General features: G+C 35.0%; 1 protein-coding gene and 1 long non-coding RNA gene across 6 annotated transcripts; one reads left to right on the top strand and one right to left on the bottom strand.

The window, feature by feature from the left end:
• Nucleotides 1–606: 606 nt before the first annotated feature.
• On the bottom strand, nucleotides 607–12,274 carry LOC141659558 (uncharacterized). The gene is made up of 6 exons (XR_012549786.1): nucleotides 12,152–12,274; nucleotides 11,479–11,590; nucleotides 2,831–2,900; nucleotides 2,512–2,656; nucleotides 1,259–1,328; nucleotides 607–997 (listed from the first exon to the last, which is right to left on the bottom strand). It is a non-coding gene; the product is annotated as an uncharacterized LOC141659558 (long non-coding RNA).
• A 726-nt stretch (nucleotides 12,275–13,000) lies between these two features.
• LOC141659557 (uncharacterized) lies at nucleotides 13,001–18,376 on the top strand. Of its 5 annotated transcripts, XR_012549784.1 has the most exons (9): nucleotides 13,001–13,128; nucleotides 13,669–13,754; nucleotides 14,623–14,693; nucleotides 14,804–14,896; nucleotides 15,621–15,729; nucleotides 16,421–16,529; nucleotides 17,288–17,301; nucleotides 17,747–17,848; nucleotides 17,939–18,376. XR_012549784.1 is itself a non-coding variant. In XM_074466478.1 (8 exons), exons 4-8 carry the CDS (start codon nucleotides 14,883–14,885, stop codon nucleotides 18,155–18,157), a joined length of 486 nt encoding a protein of 161 aa, XP_074322579.1. In that variant the 5' UTR covers nucleotides 13,001–13,128; nucleotides 13,669–13,754; nucleotides 14,623–14,693; nucleotides 14,804–14,882; the 3' UTR covers nucleotides 18,158–18,376. The 5 variants fall into 5 exon arrangements, 2 of the variants coding, with proteins under 2 accessions (XP_074322579.1, XP_074322580.1); XR_012549783.1 differs by lacking the exon at nucleotides 16,421–16,529; XM_074466478.1 differs by lacking the exon at nucleotides 16,421–16,529 and having other exon boundaries at nucleotides 14,804–14,924.
• The last annotated feature ends 6,178 nt before the right edge of the window (nucleotides 18,377–24,554 follow it).

The raw sequence follows: 24,554 nt of genomic DNA, 5'->3' as shown, positions 1-24,554 counted from the left end.
GAGTAAGTTGTCCAGGAAATGATAAAAAAGGGTAAATTTGTAACTTTATTCTTATTTATGGGTTGGAGATATGCATGAACAACTATTGTTGGATAAAAAATTCTTAAAAAATATGAGCATTTTGGGATGGGAGGAAGTAATATTTTAGGATTATATTTAATACAAGATGTTAATGTATGTTTTTTATATTATATTATATATACTACAATTTATCAAAAAGGATATGAAGAATACAATTGCTAAGTACATGTTTAAACGATCAAACATAATTTAAGCAAAATAATTATTAATCATTAAAATTATATATGTAATGATGATTTTCCGTACATGTTTGTATTGCATTTTTTTTTATTTTACAATCATTATATTTTTGCTGAAAGTAAACTTGCATACTTTTTAACAGTGACATGCTATCTATTTGATAGCATGACATCTCTCACTTGTTTTGTTTGTTTAACAAACCATGTAAGTCGTATCATAAATATAAATAAAAATGTTCCCTGAAAGGGAAACCATGGAAGTCAAATTTCCCAGCATTACATATTGTTACAAATTGTTGCAACTTTTCTAAAACAAATGAAACAAAGTGTAATATTATCAAAAAAATGACAAAAATAACCATTTTTATGATAAAATTAACAAATAAAGAAAGTAGTCAATTTTAGCGGAATACTCAGTAGAGTATCCCAATTTATATAACATATCCGATACTCGGATACTAATTGGATATCCAAAGGCTAAAGCTGATCAAATTTCTGAAAATAGTTATTATTGTTATTTTTTTATGTAAAAAATAGGTTAAAGTTGTTATTAGCCCAATAATATCCATGAGAATGAAAGTGAGACTTTGACATATGGCGGCCGCTGAGCACTGTGATTAGATCCGCTGGTGGATATAACAGAGTTCCACCACTTGGTAGGGAGCTGTAACATTTCGAGATCGATAATATATAAACACCCATCGTAGTCACTCGACTGTCAGATCCAGGAAAAATTCCTACAAAGTAACGGAGAATGTCATCAAATAGCAATGAAGTACAATATATCGCAAAATGCCATGAACTAGAAAGCCTAATGGTACTATGTTTATACAAAGATATCAACTTAGATGCTAAAACTATGTCATCATGTACTATAATACTCGCTAGACATTACTTAATATCACTAATGAAGAGGATATATTAGTTATGGACAATATATATCAAAACTGTCAATGAATTCAAGAGAAGATTTAGAAAAATAAAACGTGGTAAAACACCTCATCGTCTTTGATATACGATTGAAATCAACCCCATAGCGGCAACATATCTTAAAAAGAAGAATCCCACCTGGAAAACCAAACCAAAACTATTGATACATATGAACAATGGTAATGGCAACAAGATGTATAAAGTTTAATTTCTGTGCTTCACAGGAACTTGAAGACCAAAGTGATTTGGTGACTTTTTTCCCACCCAACTTTGTACATATTTCCCCAATCCAACACATAAATCTCCTAATAACCCATAAGCTGTGTATAATCTATATGAAGAAGAAAATTATACACGGAATATGCATTTTCTTCCATCACAAAACAATATAATTATAAACAAAGTTAAATAAATAGAACCTACGTCAAAATGACTAGGTTTAGTATGTCTATATTTGTCGTCAACAGACAAAATCTTAATAGCAGTACTTGGGATCATAGGTATCCACTTAAAGCTCATTAGACTCACAACCAGATTAGAATTTGGAATGCATCAAGCCCACTTGTAAGTCCTAAACCAGAAAATCGCCAATTAACAATTTAGTCAGCAAGACTTGGCCATCACTAGTAAGTTCATCAAATTAAAAGCTTGGAAGTTGGTACTTCAATTTTTTCAAGTTTAAAATTTGATTTGATAAAAAAACACTATCTATCTCATCATATGTAATTTCTAGCACTTATGTGTCTATTTATTATTATTATTCATTTACATCCTATAACTTAAAAGTTATGCATCATCACTATGTACACTATCCAAACAAGTAACAACTTTTAGGTATAAATATACTTATACATATAAGTTACAAAATAAACTAGGCGAGAAGTAGCTTCTAGGTAAGTCAAGCGGACCTCTGGTCTGATAAACCCAATAATGGTTCCAAAGACTTAAAACAGTGGAGAAATTATAAATATTAAAATATCATAAATAATAAAAATCATTCATAAACACATAGCCTGGTAGCCAATTTGCTATCATAAGCCTATTAATTAGTTAATCAAGCATCAGATTATGCATATTAACAAGTTAAAGTCACAGCTCTGATGTAAGGAGAATCTGGGTGATCTAGTAGCCCATGTCTTTTCTTAGCAGTGATAATCATCATAAAAAATTTGGAAAGAAGGGAAAATGTTGTCGAAGGACCTTGACAGTTTCCTATTATCCATGGTTCCACATGGTCCACTTGATAGTAGATCTTAATAACTTCACCATAAGTTTTTAAACGTAAAGCACTTAAAGTAATCAGAGAAAAGAATGTTCATACAAAGAACTTTCTCCAGTAGCTGATTAATGAGTTTTACTGGGAGCTCCATCAAATGAATCTTCCTCTTAGAAGTACCAACATTACGTTCTTTTGATAACACATATATGAAATCATTGACCTCCAATAATTCATGCTTGTGCCAAACCTGTATCATAAATTCAAACAATATGGAAATCAAAGCCATAAAGTACAGATATACTAGCATAATTAGAGGAGAATAACGACACTTCAAAGTTAATAACATTTGCAGCACAAAGAAAACACAGAAAAAGAAGCAACTAAAGGGCAAAAAATTGAAGAAAAATAGAAGAAGCCAGACCTTGTCGAAAATCAGAAGAAACACTTTTCAACTGCTGCACTGTTGTTAGGTTATCAACTCTCCTAAAAACCTTGAAAAATCGTAAGGTGTTAAAAAGGTCTTAATTGGATTATAGTAACACAATAACACTTATCCATTCTCGCTAATTTGAAATCCTACAATTTGGGATTATAGAAAATTACTAAAAGCCATCTTTTTAAGGCAATATATAACCTCAGACCTCGGTGTTTTTATGCACTAAAATAATAGAACACATAGCATAAACCTGCCCAAGTTGATTAGATAAAAGTCTTATCATAAGTCCTAACGTTTTTCTTCCTACAATGACAAATAAAACTTTCGCTGCCAACAGGAACCAGAGTCGGAACTCCGAAACCCCGGTCACTACCCCAGCTCCCTCTTATTATAATATATTTAGATCAGGTGCTTACTGATGAGCTTAACCTGACATGCATCTTTAACAGTTGCAATAAAATTTCGGGAGATTATTCGATATGCACCAAAAGACAACTTAATAATTTCTCCTCCGAGATTATTGCAGGGTAAATGATTAGCATGTTATAGACTCCTTATAACTTGACCCTGAAGTATGATACTGTGTACACATAAGCCCTTAAAGAAAAAAGTCATACACATTTATGTACCGAATGTGTACATCCCGACCCTTGCTCGACAAACACTCCTGAATCGTGAAATGTCATGTATCGGGGTGAGGGTATTCTCGGAACACAAATTAGACCGATACATATTTTGTAATAATTGTACAAATATCAGCCCTTAAGATATCAACAAAAAGCACATGAAATATTGAAACCCTATCAGAGCTTAAAATTTAAAGACAAATGATGAAGAACAAAGTTCGAAGATTGTGAGGATCAAATGGGGTGTATTTCATGGGAGAGAAAACTCCTCCAGGTACTTTCACGTCTTTTACAATTTGTTTCAATTAACCCATCATATACTGAGTTCTTTCAATGTACTGTTTGTTATGTTTTCAATGTAGGTGATGAAACGATAAGTTCAGATGAAAAGTTAAATTGGCTCCCTGTTGCTGAATATGTTGGAGGCCAACTCACTGTCTGTGACTCTTGTGATGAACTTACATTAGTCTATCTTAGGTTAAAATCTAATGCCTTTGGTTATAGGGAACTAAAGTGTTTATACTACAAGATACCTATATTGCCTCTTGAACAAGGTTTAGTTTCGGTCAGGGATGAGAATGATTTTATAAATACAAAAGCACATGCCCCGCAAAACAACAACATGACTGATCTTCATACTATGTAGGAAAAAAATCATTTGTTGCCCACAATACCCTGCCTGAAATTGTAACGTTTTATGACTCAAAAGTTATGTTTGGAGCAAGGGTCATGATGTATACATTCGGTACATAAGAGGTTGATGTGTATGACTTTCATCTTTTAAGGGTTATGTGTACACTGTATCACATTTCAAGGGGTAAGTTGTAATTAATCCCATATTATACGAATTCTTACAAACAAACAATTCATACTTATATACATACATACAACAGCAAAAATAAAACTTAAACATCAGCAGCTGACAGAAAATTGGGGTCTTTTACCTTTAGGGGGCTACTTCGAAGTTCGAAGCTCTGATATGTGGAGGAACGAATTATATAACTAAAGCTAATTTTAAACAAAAATGTGCCCTTAAGCAAATTCAGAAAAATAAAGGATCATTAGGTACTTATATTTTATATCTTTTTACTCCAACTTATATTTGAACTAATACTATAACACCCGCAATTCTATTCAAATAGGTTTTATCTTGTCTATTAATCTATTAATATTATAATGCTTACTAATTCACGCTGATTTTTTAACAATATTTCAATACCTACTTTAGGCATATCATTTTTGCTGCTAAAGCTTAAACATACTCTCTCTATAAGGGCATGAAATAGTACCTTCCCACAGTGATTAAATATCCATATGTAAATCACCATGGCTGGTATAGCTCTGCTCATCTTGCTTTCACATATCATGACGCTTATATATACCGAAGTTTTGGAGAAAGCTCGTACCTATCATTCAGTAAGAAATAGAATATATACCGAGAGAATGGGATCAAATTAGATCGTGAAAATCAGTGATTTGTCTGCCTAAATTACACTCAATCATGGAACAGATTCACCTAACAACCATTCTTACTTCACACTTCTACACATAATATCTAAACAATATACAACTAACTTCATTAAATTAGAATTCAACACTCCCCCTCAAGTTGGGATGTATATATCAGACCAGGCTTGAAACACAAATTTTGGCGGTTTTGTTAAAATGTCTGCAGTTTGCTAAACTGATTTATAGGAACGTGGTTATTAGAGATAATCTTGCCTCCAATCTTCTCACTTATCAAAGGTCGCTCTATCCCAGCATGTTTTGTTCGATCATGATGCACTGGATTTTTAGCTATAGCTGATTGACTACCATTTTTCATGGAAATAGGCCCTTTTAGTAACCTTAAGCTAGCTCAGTAACATTCTAAGCCATATTCCTTCGCATATCACGAGTGCCAATGCTCTTAATTCAGCCAAAATGTTTCTTGCTACGCAATGTAATAAAATTTCCCTACAGCGCAATCAGTGAATACTACGATAGTCTGATTTGCTGTTTTCCGGAAGAATAATCCTTTACCTGAATTCTCATTGAGATATTGTAAGATATTCAAGTATTCTTGAGTAGGTCTGTTCATAAATTGACCAACATAAACCCAAAATCTGGACGAGTGTGAGCAAAGTAGTAATTTTTCTACCATCCTTAATATATGCCTTTAACAACACTCATATAACACCTCAGTCCCACATTGAAGATATTTGAGACTTCAGGCAAAGTTCAATTAGTATATGTGCACCAACAAACATTATCTTTTTGAGGTCTGTGTTGGGCTTGTGGACTACCCAAGTTGGCTACATTTGGGCCGATATTAATTTGACTTTTGACCCGGTTTTCAAGAAAGGCTTGGGTTTGAATCGGTTTTCACATTAGGTATCAGAGTCGACTCTCGAAAGCTTGACTCATCAAGTTGCCGAAACTAGGGACATGTAGGCTGGTGGTATTATACCAAAATGAATAGAGATCCGGAGGCGGGGACACGCAGTCAACCGGTATTATCCCACAATGGCTAGGGAGGATCGATCTTGGACCTATGGGATGTTTGTTCAAACCTGACGATGACGAGGACATCATGTTTGATCCAGGATCTAGATTCGGGAGTCACTAACCAATCACAATCATAAACCAACCTGATAAAAAATGTACATATATAAGCCTGCACATGACCCCATTTATCTACAAAAGATCGATCTCAAGTTATGGTATAAAACAAGAATCTAAAATATAAACTTTATTACAAACCATCTTTTAGCTATCACGATAACTGCGATAACAAGCATACTAACAACTGAATATCTAGTTAAGTTTTACAAACTAGATAAATTTTATAAACACATACGCTCCATTATTTTATTTACACCTGCTCGGGCAACTCGAAACCCTCATCTGGGATCACCCATCCTCTCTGCATCTCGCCTCTCTACGTCTCGGAGCTCAGCCAAAACACCCCTCAACATGCAAGACGGTAATCTACTATACATCTCTAGCCATCAGAAGCTCATCCAACTCTCTCTCGGGTACCGACCTCCTCAATATATTTAATCCTCCTCATAATCCCATCAACTGGCCCCGTTCTTCCCGTCTAAACCTCTCTCCGACTATCTAGCATCCTCCAGAGATCATGGTTTTGACCCTGCAGAACATCAAACTCAATCAACAAATTCTCGTGTACCCAATATGGAACAGTCCAGGGCTCCGTGACCTGTTTCCTCGAAGTGGCGGTGTCACGGCCTAACTCATGATCCATCAACCGCAACACACGAGCCTCCCCTGGTTTTATCTGCTCCCATGGTATCCCTCTCAACTCAGCGAAAAGCCTAGCTACCGGTGCTACCTCCACAACCGGATCCATCTCAGGGTCTTCCTCGGAGCCACCATGCTGATGTGCGGGTCCTGAGCATATAGGTTATAGATTATGTCATGGTACTTCACAAGTCCCTTGAGAAGAGAGCTCTGATACCATTGGTATTTTAGGTGTGTGTACATATTAGGGCTATACAAATATAAAGTGTAAACTGCATATAACTGTTATATTTTAATTATATGCGTATCCTTTATATAAGTAAATACATAAAACAAATATCTTATCTCACTAAACTGTAATTCAAAATATTCAAAACTAAATCACACCTAACCATAAACTATTATCCTAAAGATTTGGTCAACATAAACCAATTATTAAACATCAACCAATTATTAAAATAGATTTGGTCAATTAATTATACACATAGTTCGAGGCATTCAGGGCCAGGAGCATAAAAGTAAAGTGTGTTCATACTGCATACCATGCAAGTATTCTCCCCTATTCTAAGTTCATAATAGTACAATGTTTTACTTATTTTTACAACAAATCATGATAATGCCAGTATCCTTTATTTTTTATTCTTTCATTGTCATAATTTATAGATATCTTAGGCAAATGACCTTTGTTCTAGGTTAATTGCGGTTCATTTATTTTTCATCTCCATATAATATTGTTTCTCTTCTTTGATACTCTGGATTAGTTAAATCAATCATATCATATCTTGTTTTACTTGAACATTATTTTACAAATACAAAAAAATTATGACGTTGGGACAACATTTAAGCATGTCGATTGTTCTGGATGCTTACCCTACGGTATGGATGGTTATAAAAAAGGTCAGTAATGCTTGGTCTTTGTGATTATTTTAGGCCAATGTATGCTTGGGTCCTTAATATGTAGGGATATATGATGTGGGTGTATATCCGTAGTGTATCCCGACTGATCAGCGGGTATAGTACATATGTTTCCAGTCTAATTTATTGTTAATTGCCATTAGTTGCATTCCTTTTTGAACTTCTAAAGTAAACGCAAAACTGAAACAATTATCAGTTGAAATTGTTCTATTGATTTTTTATCAGTTATATCTTGTTCACGGTTGTTGGTGCTTGGATATCTATTGTGAACTTGCTGGTCATTTTTGGCTCACGCTTGTTTGTCATTCCTATATCTTTCAGTAAAACTAGAGGATGAAGCCTACACACACTCGAAAGGTAAAGAAGCGTGTGATAAGGAGGGACCCTCAGGCAACTAAGGTGAAGTTGCCTATCTAAGACGAGAGTTTTGAGTTTCTCGAGCATGTGTAAATTATGGAATGTATGTGTGTATAAAATTGTACTAGTTTGTAAAACTTAAGTAGATATTCAGTTGTTAGTATGCTTTTTATCTTAGTTATCCTAATTGCTAATAACTTTAAGATGGTTTATAATAATATTAATATTTTAAATTCATGTTTCATACCATAACCAGAGATCAATCATTCGTAGATAGATGGGGTCATTTGCATCCTTATAAATATATTATCCATGTTAATTTATGATTGTGAATGATCAGTGACTCCCAAATCTAGACCTCAAATTTGGAGCGCGTCACAGGTTGGTATGAGGACTACATGTTATTGGTCCCTGAAATAAGAATAGGCAGAATTTAAGATACGATAGGAAGATCGCATAGGACAAGGAGAGCTTTATGCAAACTCACGTAGAGTTTGGGTCGAGACAATCAGATATGGTCTTAGTTATCATGATGGTATATGTTGCGATTGTTGAGTCAATTGCATGATTCTATATTATTGTTACTATTACTTTAGCAGCAGATCGACATGGTTGAGACTTCATAACTAGAGACGTCGCGGGAGGGTAATCATGGTGGCTCCGAGGAGGCTCTGAGATGGATCTGGTAGAGGAGGAGGTAACACCAGTAGCTAGGCATCCCGCTGAGACGGGAGGGGATATGATGTGACTAAGGAGTAGGATTGGTCGGTAGTGCCAACAAAGATACCATGGGAATAGATGGAGCCAGAGGAAACTCGTGTGCTGCGGTTGATGGATCATGTGTTAGGTCGTGACTGCAACTTCGAGGGGACAAGTCGCGGAGCCCCAAACTGTTCCACAATGGGTACATAAGGATTAACATTTGTAAATGATGGAATGTATGTGTGCACAAAACTGAACTACTTTGTAAAACTTAACTAGATATTCAGGTGTTAGTATGCTTCTTATCGAATTTATCATAACTTTAAGATTGTAATAATGTTTATGTTTTAAATTCTTGTTTCATACCATAATCTAATGTCGTTCCTTAGTAAGATAGATCTTGTCATATGCATGCTTATACATATATTGGTTTACGATAATCCCCAAACCAATTTTGATTAGAAAGTGCGGAACTTCCAAATGGAGATATGTTATCCAGTTGACCCAGCCCAATATGAGCTTTTTCGAATTTCAACCCGGCAGACCTTAAAGAATGCTTCTCTTGAACTAGGAAGTAATTTGGTTCCAAGTATTCAACCACGAACTTCATCAAGAGACTTATCATGTCCCGTAAGAAACTTAAAGAACCGATTATTCTCTACAATCTTCTTGTATGTTGTACCATCATCGAAACATTTACAATCATGGAATCTAAATAATTCGACTTTTTTGTCATTTTCGAATGGCGTTAGAAAATAAACCATTAGAGAAAGTATCACGAACTGATTCTCAAACTTCTTGGGTCGTGAAATTGAGAAGAAAGTGTTAGCCAATTTCAATAGACACGGAGTTGATCAACCTTACATAATCATGTTATTTTCTGAACGCCACACTTTGAAGGTGCGATATAAGTTGTTGGGAGGTCTAACAACCACCATGGCCCTTATTGCAAATGAACATCATAACAAACTTAAAAAAAATCCCCATACAACACAATTCTAATTTTACACTAAAAGGCCCAAGATGGCACACCTCAAATAAATGACCCCAAATAGCACATTAAAACGCTACTAGTGGCGTTATGACTTGGTCAAACACAGTTTAAAGTTGTGTTTTCAGCAGTTAAACATACTTACTTTTCAATGGTAAACACGGTTAAAGTTGTATTTTCAGTAGTTTTCACTAATATTTATATTTTTATACGTAATTCCTTTGAGGTTCAATAATTTCTCTTTGAAATTGAAAAATATTCAATTTTTTAATTAATATTTTAAAAAATTATTCATTTTTCCTTGGAGATTAACAATTCCCTTTTGGAATTAAGAAATATTCAGTTTCCTATAAAAATGAACAAAAGATACTACGATTTAGGGTTTAGGGCCCTAAATCCTAGATCCTAAACCCTAATCTAATCGTAGATCCTAATGCACCGGTTTATTTTTGGGGTTCAACAATTTACATGCGGGTTTTAGAAATATTTAGTTTTTAAAAACGAGGAAAAAAAGGTGCAACGATTTAGGGTGTACCAGTTTGGCCGGAAACACTGCTTTACCTTACACTCCACCTAGTCAACATTATAACACATGAAAGTAAGGTACGTGTGTGGAGGGTTAGAACACTCATTTAGGTGGTCCTGTTTGATCATTTTGCAGCCTTGTAGTCTAAGTCACACGAGTTCTTAAACAAAAACGATATATAGACTTGCGTTGCCCAGGAAACAATACATCGTATGGCATTTTTATTGTCAGAGACGTATTATTATAATATGTTTGCTTCATTTTCCTTGTGACTCAAACACATATACACAAGGGGATCCTGCATTCTCTGTAAACATTTTTTAAACTTACGTTTTAGCGTGCTATTTGAGGCCATTATTTCTGTTTATGCTACTTGGGACATTATCTATTCAAATTGTGCCGCAATGGGCCAACACCCTAACAGAGCTAGGACCCTCCTGAAGTTTGTTATTGGTCACCAAAAGAATAGTGTTATCTGCTATAGGCAGTAGTGTGACCGACAGTAGTGTAACCGGAAGGAACGTTAATGGTTGATGATGAGGATATTACTTTTAATGCACTCAACATCTTGCAGCAGTGGAAAAAAATCACTTACAATTCAAGTAATCGTATGCATATGCATGATCTTGTATCGAGTACTCATCAATATCATGTACTTAGCATCATATGATCTTCTTGTAACAGTGGCACCATAAATTATGAGCTATGACTTATAATTTAAGAAATTGTATGCATGATATCATATCATGTCCTTATCAATAGCTTCATGACATGTACTTAGCAAAATATGAACGTGCACGTAATTAATACCGGAATCGTGCCAACGTACACAAAGCAAAACACATAAACATATAATGTGAGAATAATCTTGTGTTACAATTGAGTACTTTACTGTTACAATTGAGTACTTTACTCGCCTCGAAAGGAAACACTATAACAGTTCACAACATAAAGGTTGATGCAATTGAACCCTATATGCTTGTACATGTGTCACGTTTACCATTATGTGCATTTCTAATGCTCAATATGAAGTTGAATTGAAAAGGCAATGGTGGAGCAAAAGAGTATATTATCTTGTTTTAACTCTATAAACATCATCACTAAACATTCTCTATAAGCTTTTAATAACTTGTACATTATCTTGCCGGTATAGATTTGATAGGAATTACAGTTTAAGTGTCATCAGTCATGCCTATCCTCTCCACTAACAACGGAGCAAGTAAACATATAATAAACCAACAAGTGTTGAGTTACAATTTAGTGCTTTACTTACTTTATCTCTGAGCTTTCTAAATTTTTTGTTGAGAAGAAGGCCAGGCCCAAAGCCGTTCAAAGCTGATCCATTTCCTCCTTTTAAGAAAGAAATCCCGGCTACTTGGCAACCTCTGTTCATAACAAAACACATATTATTACAATAAAATTAAATATTCACGGTTCAATAACACTAGAAGACCGCGTATTCGATGAACATTTAACATACAAGGTGCCCTAATAACCTGAAAATAGTTATACTTATAGCGAAGTCTGTGTCAAAATGAATAAAAAATATTATAAATCTGGACAAGTTCCGCTCTCCATATCTCGCAACAGTTTAACCCTCTACAATACAAATATTCAGTTTCTAACAGTTCCGAAATGTGACCTTTAATTACTGCAACACCTTCCTGTAGTCCCAGACTCGACTCTCGCTCATCCCGAAAATTTTAATCAAATGATACCAGCTTTAATCCGAAAAAAACTATAAAGATATAGATAGTACGAGAACTGCAGTAAACAATTTACTTAGAACTTCTATCGAACACCTTATAAGCATATATGAGTCTCAGTTAATAAATAAACTATTTATATTGCAAATTGGAACATCTTATACGTAAATCGATCCAAATTAAACTAAAAATCTAGGCAAGAATTAATTTAAATTGTTGAATTCAAATTAATGAGATTACCTTGTACTTAATATTCAACCAGCCTTTGGTGTGCTTCTGCTTCATTTTGTTGTGTGTGGTGTTAACAACGAAGGGACACTAATCTGCATTTCTAGCCTCCACGTAGTGGTAAATCAATAATTTTGCTCTAGCAAATAATTTTTTCATATAATAAATCCAATATATTTTTAATCTTTTTTTTGATAGGAATATATTTTTAATCTTTATAAATGAATAATCTCGTTAAATGAAATTTTCCAATCACGAACGTATTCATTTTCTGTTATCGGAATATATATAATTATCTATTAAAATTAAAATATTATATTAATTTAAATATGAATACTTATACAAATTATGATAGAATAAATATATATTTGTTACTCCCTCCGTCCCCCTCAATTTTTTACATTGGGGAACGGGGTTCGGCACATACTTTAATGCTCTTGTTAAATGTAGTTGCATAAATTTTTTTCAATTTTTTTTTCTCCTAAATAAAAATATAATGTTCAAACTTTTATAAAAAAAACATTTTAAAAATAAATGACGAAAATATACGTTATAGTTATCTTAAAATGCGTGTCAAACACTCCAAAAAACTGTAAAGAAATGATAGGGACGGAGGGAGTAACAAATATATATTTATTCTATCATAATTTGTATAAGTATCATAATTTGTATAAGTATATTAATAAATAACTAATATATTCAGAATAATATATTAAATATAATTTAGTATTATAATACATCCGATTTTTTCTCCGATTAATTCCCGATTTTCAATTAATCTCAAATCGATATCTTCCCCGATTCCCGATTTTTACGTCACCGGATAATGTCTTCAAATAAAAAACAATAATGAAATAAATTAAAAAATATAAACTTGAAATTATCTTAACATTTACATAGACTTGAGGATTGGTTTGTGGATAGCAACAGCAATGGCGTTGAGATTATCTTCTTCTTCTTCACCCTGTATTCACTTTCACAACTCCAATGTAAGAACCCCTTGTGTGCGTTTTCTATGTGTGTTTTTGTGTGTGTATTTTATAAAGAATAAATATGTTTTGGTAATACTTGAATTTCTATATGAATTAGATTTTCTAACATTGAGTTATGATTCTTGGAACTTAGTTCAAGTACTTATGGTCTTTTTACAAGTTGGAACTGATATGGGAGCTGATATGTTATGTCTGTTGCTGACTTGCTGTGTGTGTGTGTGTTTTGTAGAGAATAAAATGTGTGTTGCTTACTCAGTCATTTCAGACATTAAGATTGATCAATAAGCAAAAGACAGACATTGGCTGCAAAAACCCGTTTCTCGGCCTAATCGAGAAGATAAATGAATGATTATAGTACACATTATTAGTTCACTTGATCGAAATTATAATGAAGTTGGCTTATATGTATCAATTATAAAGTGACTTGCCTTATAGTAATGCAGTTAAGTTACGTTTTGGTGCTCGGAGTTAATTTATTTTTCTTTGTTTTTTCGCTCATTGTTACTTCCTCGTTCTTCTTGGCTCTTTATTATACAGAAATTGTCTGCTAGGAGCTCATTGGTGCATGTTCTGAATAGCTGTGGTAATACAGCTTGCATAAAGGAACTAACTATAGGGCAGAGGTAAATATATTCATAGTAATTGTAGTTCACAGTTTCTATCATTATATCTAATTTTCCATGAAGTTAAAAAGGTCGGGAGCTGTTATCCAGATTCAATCAGTTATTTTATATTTTTATTCTTTTTAAATTCAGATTATGTGTTGATTATGTTACAATTGAGAAGAATACTAAAGAGAATAATTTGTCGAGGTTCTCCCTGAAACAGGTGCTGTGTTACCCACATCTTTAATGTGGGGACACTGTCTTTTTTTTGTCGGAATGGGGACATTGTCTTTAAAACAGTATTGTTCCGGAGATTTTGTGATCAAACATCTAGCCATTATCATAATACACAATACTTGTAAGTTGGAAACTAGAACACCAAAATAGACTGATAGCCCTTTCTTGACTAGGTATCGTAGGTCCAAAATCATGAATATTAACCTTGACGCATCATAACTTTGAGCTTGTAGTAACTTTTTAAATGTGGGATGGTTGGGGTTTAGTCTGTAGAATTTGTGATCAAACATCTATCCATTATTATTATTAGACAATGTTTGTAACATCAGAACAGCCTGGTAGATCTATCTCGAATCAGTACTGTAGCTCAGTAATTATTAGTATTAACCTTAATATTGCATTGTCTTGAGCTTGTTACATTAATTCCTCGTGAACTTTAATAAATTTAAGGTTTTTCTCTCTTTGGCTAACTCAAAGCGATTCCTTGTATATGGCTGAAGTAGTTTTATAGTGGTCAGCATTCTAAAGATACAATCAGACAGATTCATGCACTCTAGTGAAGGCATCGGTTAACCTGAATGGAATTTCTAGTAGTTTTTTATTTTATTCTCAAAAGAGTCGTACTGCTAATTTTTATTTTTTTTTACAGATTTCTAAAACCCTGTAGTCTTTCTGAGAGTCTCAAATCTCTTATCAAACCAACATCTGCTGTAGGTACAGGTAAGTCAACTCCATCGTAGAACTTAATTTGTGCAGCTACTCCGCCTTTTACTTTTTCCATATTTATCCTTATATTTTATTTATATCTCTAAACTATTTTTATGTTGTAGGCTTAGAGGCTTCTGTTACAGGACACAGCAAAGTCAATATCTGTGAAAAATGCCAAGATAGTTCTGGAGTCTCAAGAGGATGACATCTTACAAGTTAGCTTTCAAATTTGACTATAACCTTGTATGCATCTTCAGCAGATTAAAAAAATTAAATCAACCGTTTTCTATTTGATGGTACATATCTAGTTGAGTTTGTCAGTTTGGTGGTTGTAAAAGTTGGCTTGCCAGTCTAACTATTAAGTGGTGGATGTTGCAACTTTTTTTGGCATCTTAATTCTGATCTGCATTGTCACCACATCCCAATCAGACCCTTATCTTATGATACGAAGCAACAAACTAATATATGAGGACATTTCTCATAGTTTGATTTTTTGGCCTATATATCTTAATTCTTGCACCCAAGTAGTTTAGGGACCATATTCAGTTGAAATAGTTTTAGGCTCTCAATATTTTTAAATAGCATATCGAGGATATTTACTGTGAGCTATACCACATGCATGTTTCTGTGTCGTTCAGGGCCTATTCATTATAGTTGCTTACACTCTTATTTTGGTTTGTAGCATGTCATCAAGATTCACTTCGACACTTAATTGATAATAAAAATGCTCCCCGTAAAATGATGAAAGTCTCTCCTTGACTGAGATATTGTTAAGCTCCTGAGAGTATAAAGTACATGCTGTATTATTCGTGCAGTTTACACCACAACTAGATTGAAGGCCGTTTTTTGAGCAGGATGCCTAGATTACGGATTAATATTTAGAAATGACCTGTTTTCTAAACTTTACATATAGTAATTTTACTATTGTTGCGCATTCAGCTAAGAGTCGATGTGCCAGGGGAGGACACAGAGATAGTTTTTGATAAGGTTCTGGCAAATTTAGCTCGTACAGCACCACCAGTTCCAGGCTTTCGTAGACAAAAAGGAGGTGATAAATTATAATTTACACAAGAAAATAGTTTCTTATCTTGCTCAATTTTATATCTGATTCCCGAACTACTTTGTTTCTCATACATACTTGTGTAATACATACTACATAGCTATTGTTCCCAAGATATAACTTTCAAATATGACCAGCAGAACAGATCTTTCCCAGTTCTTAGTCTTTAAATCATTTCCTGTGACATATTGCTGCTAATCTTCCTATTTCACAACCAACACAAAATGGATCTGACTATCATAATCGGTAACATAAGTTGTTTTAAGAAATTTTCAGAGATGTCGCTTTGGCTGTTGCCTAAGTTAGCTACTTTGGATCTACAACCACAGTTTTTTGCTATGCATGCATCACATGTGCTAGTTCTACCATACTTACTCTTTCCAATGATCTCGCAACTAATATGCTAAATTAATATATCTTATTTGAAGCACTTTGACAGCTTTGCTACATAAAAATATAGTTTCTCTAGAATCTTAGAAGCGTCCATGCCCGTACACATAAATTTAATTAGTTGTACCTTATGGAAAATTTAAAGTGATCCATGAATTGCTTCTCAGTCATCACAAGTATACTAATTAATTTGGTCAATTGCTAATCTAGCCAATGCCAGAGATCTATTGGATCGTTAAATTTTATATTCTTAATAACCATCTTTATTAAAATGTATCTGGTACTGTAGGAATACATTCGAAGACTACAACAGTGAGATTGAAATACATGTTTTCAATCTTAGGGTAACCTCTAACAGTGGTTCGGACGAATTGTTATTCTCATTAACTATAAGCCAGGTTTTTCAAGATTCTTCTATTATTTTATTGTATAGCTATTCCTAAACTGGTAAAGCACTCCTTTATGATTAATGGATTTTAGTCTTTAGACTCTTTACTAATGCATCATAACTTCTACAATCTACTCTACTATCAATTCTAGTTCCATACTGGATTACTGGTTGATGTAGTTAATTGTGTTGGTACAAATCTTAACAACTTTAGAATCAAGCATGGCATTTGTGTCTTGACTTTGAGGCGAAGCGAGGTTTACAGATCCGTGGGATATAATAACCACCATGTTTTTTGACAAGAACAAGGTTCTGGGTTCTACCTATTGGATGTTGCACAATTCATTGAGTGGTATGGAAAGCAAACTAATATGATAAAAAGAAATTGTTGACCCTGATGTAAATCCAGTTCATCAGTTTAGTAGACCTGACACCTAACCAGAATCTCACCTGCGGCTCTTGAAGGTACGGAAAAAATACGTAATTTGTGAGTGTAGTTAAGTGCCACAATCAAAAAGAGAGGCATGACTAGAAAATAGTTATCAACTTAATTTACAATATCAATTATTAACAGGATGAGCTTGGTTTCAGTGCAACCTTGTAGGATAATATATAGTCAAGTAAACATTTGGGTAAACCACAAGTATATGGCTATGTACCGTGTTCCAGACCTGCTATGTGTAATTCATTTTAAATATTTTTGATCTACGCAACTTTGGAATTCATATTTTCTATTTTTTTTCTGCATGTCCGCGGATGCTTTTCCAGGAAAAACATCAAAGGTAATTTCTTCTCACGTGGGTGGTGGTGTTTTATAGTTTTAGAATTTGTTTTGCTAGCGTTTATGTATAGACCTATTTAAGTCATTCCCTTTATGATGTTTATCACCAGAAACAAGCCATTCAGTCCTTAATTTACATGCTTTTCGGCTGATTGTTTCAAATGTCTAGTCTACTAATGAAGAAATATGTTTGTTGTTTTGAGTGTGTATGCTACAGAATGCTATCCATTGTTTTCAGCTAAGAGTTTACTTGGAGAGTACTTAATTTCAAATTTTTAGGATTACTCTGTTTTATCTCGTAGACTTGTGCTGAATATACTCCCTATACGTGCTTCTTGATCTATATGTATATGATGAGACAGTAAAGATATTCATGTATGAAGAAATATTGCATGTAACTGATTCTTTCTCTTCAAGCAAGAATTCTGATAGGAAAACTAGTGCAGGTTCCAAAAAGTTTCCTACTACAGATTATTGGCGAAGATCGTGTCACCAAATTTGTAATTCAAGAAATAGTCAGCTCAACTTTGGCTGAATATGTGAAGAAGGCAAGTCCATTAGCTAGTTGAAACTTGAAATACAGTGTTACTTTAGCAGAGCTAGAGTAACCAACCTTTTGAGATTATTTTATGTACCAGGAAAATTTAACAGTGAAGGATAACAAGATTAACACAACACAAACAGCAGAAGAGCTAAAATCAGCATTTGTCCCTGGTAAAGATTTTGGGTTTAATGCTACAGTGGAGCTTGAAGTAGCAGAAACTGAAGCAACTACGTCGGACTCCTCCTCTGTGGAGATCTTGACTCCTCTGTGGAGATCGAATCATGATATTTCAATAACCAGCCGTAAAAACTGAAGATGGAGGTATGATATTTCAGTTGCTTCGAACTGAGTACATCTTATCCAGTTAGAAGTCATTGCTTCCGCATAGAACTGTGGTTACTTAGTTTGATACATTAATTTTAGGTACTATAATGACCTCCCCCACCCATTAAATGTCAAATTACACATGAATTAGTAGCATTGCCTGACAGTGTAATACACATGAATTAGTAGCATTTTTGGTATTTCTTAATTGCTTATGCTTCCAACAATTTTTTGTTCTATCCATTACACAGCTATTTGAATCTTTCTTATTGAGTAATTTTGTAATGACCGGCATAAGTCGAGAGAACACGATTTGGTTCAGATTTTGGACAAAATCATGTTCGAAATTATTTGTTTTAGTTTTAAAATTTTAAAAACCGTAAAATTAGGTTTTGCTTCCGAAAACTTCGATTTAGTTTCTATCCTTTCAACTTTGGTTATAAAACCGAACAGAGCCATAAACGAATCGAGCTGAACTCGATTCGACTCGGTAAAAACTCAACTCGACTCTGTAACAAACTCGAGTTTGATCAAGAAAAAAAGATTGATATGCTTAATGAGTTGAGTCGAGTTTTTTAGTTGTTGGACTCGATCCAACTCGTTATCAACTCGAACTCGGTTCGGCTCGAACTCGACTCGGGATCGATAAGATATACACATTTAAAAAATTATCATTTTTAATTATTTATATAACTAGTAAATCAAAATATAGAACAATACAATACAAATAATACAAGAACCATTATGGGGTTGTTTGGTTCGGCCCATTCTGATATCATGTATGAGTTTCGTTCATTCCAAACCCATATCCGGTTTTTGGTTGACTGTTTTTAAAATTTAATATCTATTTTTTATACCCATCTGGAATCTTAGATTTGATATCTTACGGGGGAGGTGAGTTTGAGGGAGGGGTATAAGGTATCAAATTAAATTAAATTAAATTATTTTTATTTATAAAGTTAAATACAATCTTAAAACATAGATCTTAAATATCATGTTGTTTAATCTTAAATAAGTTGTACTTTTTTTTATTTAATTCAAATTAGTAATATTTTATTTTATTTATTTTAAAAATTATAAATTAACATTGAAATTTTAAAATTTTAATTTTTTAATCACTCATATTTAATTTTTTATTTGTAAGTTGTATAACAACTTAAATTCGACATATGCAATATATAAAAGTTTGATTCAATCAATGAATCAAAAATATTTAAATTAAATAGATTTCATTCCAGCATCGAACCAAACAACTACATGATATCAGAAATGATTACTCAACTTTATACCAGCCTAACCCGATTTCTTATTCAAAACTTATACCGTCTTCCAAATCAAACGACCCATGTAAGATTTCATAACATCAATATATATTAATATTCGTACGGATTGACAAAATTATTTTAAATATATATTTTGTTAACAGGGAAACAAATCATGTTTCCGGCAATTGTACTTTTACTAGATTTTCCTTATAAAGTAATGTTAGATAAATCTCACTTTTTTAAAAAAAAATTCACATGAATAAAATCGTTATTTTTTAACATCCAGATGGTTGGATCGTCGAAAAAATCATGTAAAAACTTTATTTAAAAAAATTATTAAATTTTTTATCAATCAGCTCGGTTTCGACTCAACTTGGTTTGTTAATAACTCGAACTCGACTCGGTTGTTAACGAACTCGAGTTTGATCAACAAAATAAAGATCGTTTAGCTAATCGTGCTTAACTCGACTCAGTTAAAAGAACTCGAACTCGACTCGACTCGGTTCATTTAGAGCCCTAGAACCGAATAAAATATTATCGCATTTTCTTGTATATTATGGCTAAAGAGTACTTTTCTATTAACGTGTGGACAGAACTCATACGAGTATACAACCAAGTTTTTTAATGTATATACAAGTAAGGTTGTATATATCATGAAACGGACGTTACATAATTACATATTCATTAAAAATTGCATTAATCAAATTTATTAAATGTTCATTAAAAATTACTTCAATATAACAACTACATATTCATGCCTCAAACATCATAAATCTTCACCTGCTGGCTTCTATACCACTTCATAAGTCTTTGTTGGCTCATACTTTAGTGTGGCAGTCTCTTCCCCTGGAATGGCTAAAGGGTTTCTCAAAACACACGAATCATTGAACACAGAGGAGACAAGAGAACGAAGATGGATTAAGGCATCCACATTGAACATGTATCAAATGAAGGCTATCTTACTGCTAAAATATAACTTCTAGAGATTAACATCAGTCATTTTGCAGGACGTGTTTACTGCTGGAACAAAAACAGCAGCTAGTTTGATTAATTGAATGGGCAGTTGCTGAGCTAATCAAGCATGCAATCATTATGGAGAAAGCTAGACAGAAGATAGAAACGGTTGTTGGAAGAGAAGATGATTAGTTGTTCGACTAATCTGCTCTTCCAACAACAGCATCCATCTCCAGTCTAGCTTTTTCCATAATGATTGCATGGTTGATTAGCAGCTCATGTGTGTGTTCCAGCAGTTAACATATCCCGCATTTTATGCGCGGACAAATGTACTTGCGTTGACACTATCCAATACACAACCGGAGAAAGTGTATGGTATGCTATTATAGAAGCCAGGGGAGAACAAACTACTTGTTTGCTCTGGTCCTTCAGAATATATAGAAAAATTAAACGACATCAGAGCATCTTCGGTAGTACTATTATTGATGGTCCTATTTTCAATTAATCCCATGGCTAATTGGACTGATATTCTCCGATTCCCGTTTTTTACTGTTGTATAATAAATAAGAGCAACTAACATAAATTACTTAAAAAAGGATTTAATAATAATGTTTATTATTTATTGATAAAAAATAATAGTATACAAAGATAACACGGGTTCATTGTATTTTTGAAAATAATAATTAATAACAAATTAAGACGTTATCATTTGAAAAACTTTTATTTATCTTTTTCTACCCAAGACCCAAGTAACTTGACAAAAAGAATAAAAAATTTGGCATTACTTTTTGAATACCGTCACGTATTCAAAAACAATTCAAGAGTGTTTTCGAATCATATTAGACTTTTTTTAATTTAAAAAATTCTTAATAATGTAGTGGACCGATTTATTTCAATAATAATGGAAAAGTAGTCGCAAACACAATAACCACTTGATAAATTGATATTAATAACCGCTTGAAATTAATAATCATCTTGAAATCAATTTTTAATACTCTACCATTTTGCTCTATTTTCTTAAGTGGCGTGCGCCTGCCATATTATTTAACAATAGACAACGGACAAACAGGATCCAAGGACAATTAAGATTAGAAGATGCTTAACTTTGCAAACATATATTATATGATAACTCCGGTGAGCGGGCGGCTCCGTCCGACGGCCTTCCTGGACCTTCAGTGCGGGGGTGAGGTGTAGCTGCTGGTTGAGCGCCTGCAAAACAACACCGGAAGGGGGGTTTGGCTCCCACGGCGCCTCCGATGTGAGAATAAGAGCAGACTTTGGAGAAGAAGAAGGTGTATGTAAGTAATGTAAAGGCTGCTGTGTGTTTGTGTGTGGATGAGTATATGTGATGGCTGCTGTGTGTTTTGAGTGTATGAGAGAGTGTGAGTGTGCAAGAGTGAATATTTCCCCCCCCCCCTAAACCCTTCAGCCTTGGGGGTATATATAGCCCCAAGGTAGGGTTTAGGGGTAGTTACCTCTAAATCTGGGCCGTTGGATCTTGGGATCAGAGGACGCCTGACTTGGGTGGATTGCTTACACGTGTCCAGGGGAGGACCACCTTCAGAGTGTCCTAACGGCCTCTGATACGCGCCGTGCTTGTATGGTGTGTTGGTTGTTGATAGCTGTCATAGTCACGTGCCCACGTACCCTTGCTTGGTGGGTTGCGGGATGTGAGTGTGTTTGCTGAGACCCCCCTCATGGTGGGCTTGGCCCCGATCCGGATCCGGGTATGCAGGTGGATCCGGATCCGGACAATAGGATAGATCCGGATCCGGGTATGCAGGCGGATGCGGATCCGGGCAATAGGATAGGCCCGGGCCTGGGAAAGGGGGGTCTTGGTAGGTTAGTTAAGCTTGTATTCCTTTAGTCCAGGTTGACGCATATCCGGGTCTTTTACAGCCTATCATTTGCCCCCCACTCCATTGTGCAGATTTTCTGGATGAGGGAGTAGAGTAGGGTTACATATTTGGCTTAGGAAAAAAATTTCCGCTCCTGGCTGCCCCCAATCCGGATCTGGTGTAGTAGATGCCAATCCGGATTAAGGTATAGTAGTTGCTTTAGAAAATTTTCCGCTCCTGGTTGCCCCCCAATCCGGATCTGGTGTAGTAGATGCCAATCCGGATTAAGGTATAGTAGATGCTTTAGAGAATTTTCTGCTCCTGGTTGCCCCCCAATCCGGATCTGGTGTAATGAATACCAATCCGGATTGATATGTTCCTGTGTAGGCTTATATGATCCGGGTAGGAAGCTTTAGGTCCTGTGAATTTTTTGGAATTTGTAACGTTTCTGCTCAATTCCCCCCAATAATTTGAAAATTTTGCAGTTACGTTCCTTGAAAATAGGCCCCTAATGATGATGGGGTTTAATTTGCATTTATATGTGTGTAATTACACACATGTATATATATATTTTCTTTCTTCTCTTTTTTTTTTAAACCGATCCTTGAACCAGTAGGGTCCTGCCACGTGGCAGGAGCAGTTTTTTCGTCCCTGGTCCTATAAAAGGATGGGCCTCCACCTCTTTTATTTTTTATTCTCACAAAAGAAACTCAACAGTCCTTTGTTTTTCTCTTCTCTCTCTCGCTTTTCTGCAAATCACCGTGTTTGTTTCTGTTTTTCTTTTCGATTTTGTTTTTATTTCCTCCGAGTTTTTGTATGCCTTGATTTTGCTTTTTCATCCGCACATAAGTAGTAGAAATCATGAATTTTGGCTTCGTTTTTGTTGCTTGTTTCGTGTTTTTATGCTTAGATCTGTAGGTTTTCGTTGTGTTTTGGTTTGATTTTGAGTTTTTGGGCTCGATTTTTCTGGGTTTTCTTTGTTTGTTCTTCGTGTTCTTAAGAGAATATAATTGTGTGTATGTGTAAAATTTGTGTTTTTTGGTTTTTGATTCTCAAAGTTGCTGTTTTTGGGTGAGTGTTTTGGTTTTGATCCGGGTAGGGGTTATAAGACCCGGATATGGTTTAGTCTATTTGTGTTGAATTGTATTCCTTAGGATTTGTAGTTTGTTTTTGGTTAATATGGGTCCGGGTTCCGGCTATATGGGTGTGTTTTTAAGTTTTTGATGCTATGGATCCGGATCTAGGTATTTGCCGACAGGATCCGGGTTCACGGTTGCTTGGTTTTTGGGTTGTAGTTAACATGATCCGGATCGTTGATGTTTTTCCGGGTTGGACTTACATTGGTGGTCCGGATCATTAGGTTATGCTGATACTAACATAACACACTTGATCCGGACCTCTTAGCGAAATAATTAAAATATGTAGGGACCAGTCAGTTAACTGACCTTCATTTTAATAGGTATATGGTCCGGATCAAGGAGCGGGCTAGAAAAGTCTATAACTGCTACCCAAACTTTTCTGGAGAGGAGAGTGACCCGGATTCATCTGGTAGAGAACAGATCCGGGTAGAGATGGTTAAGAAAGCTTCTGTTTTCGCCGAGATAATCTCAAAGTTCAGGTATAAAAGAATGCCTGGGGGCTCAGTTCCCTTCACGCCCGAGGGGTACTGGATAGATGTTAAGTATCACTTTGTTGAAAAGCCGACCGAGATCGAAAACGAGGTCTATTATAGCCGGGTTAGATATGATAGACAGCCCGACGGTCACCCCGGGGTATATAACCAGGAAGCTCTCGAGAGGATGTTTGCTGAGTTTCCTATAAGCCGGGATCACTATCAGTTGAAGGACTCGTTCTTCGAGGCTGATCCGGGTGAGATGAACGAGGCGGTCCGGGATGCTTTCCAGTTGACCCCAGATATTGAGTGGAGATGGCCAGAACCCCATGAGAGGATTTATCATCGTCCGGAAGATGGTTTTATCCCGGTCTGGATGGAACATCTCAGATGCGGGTGGAGCCCCCGGTGCCATATGTTCATAAAGCACCTCTGCAAGCACGTGTACAAGATATCCCCGATGCAAATCACTCCGAATGGGATAAAGTCGATGATCTGGTTCATCGCTTGCTGCAATAAATCCGGATTCTTGCCCACCTTGAAGCTCTTCCACCAGATTTTCTATCTCTCTAAGTCGAGTCAGAAACCTTTTTATGAGATCAGGTTCCGGGCCTCGGAGTGTGGATATGGCCCGGGTAGAGCCAAGCCAATAATGCACCAGTCTTCTTTGAAGTACTGGAATGGGAAGATCATTCTCCAGAAGGGATTTGACTTGGC

The sequence above is a fragment of the Apium graveolens genome, chromosome 5, assembly GCF_009905375.1.
Source record: "Apium graveolens cultivar Ventura chromosome 5, ASM990537v1, whole genome shotgun sequence".
Taxonomy (NCBI): Eukaryota; Viridiplantae; Streptophyta; class Magnoliopsida; order Apiales; family Apiaceae; genus Apium; species Apium graveolens.
This window is presented reverse-complemented; position numbering and strand designations above follow the sequence as displayed.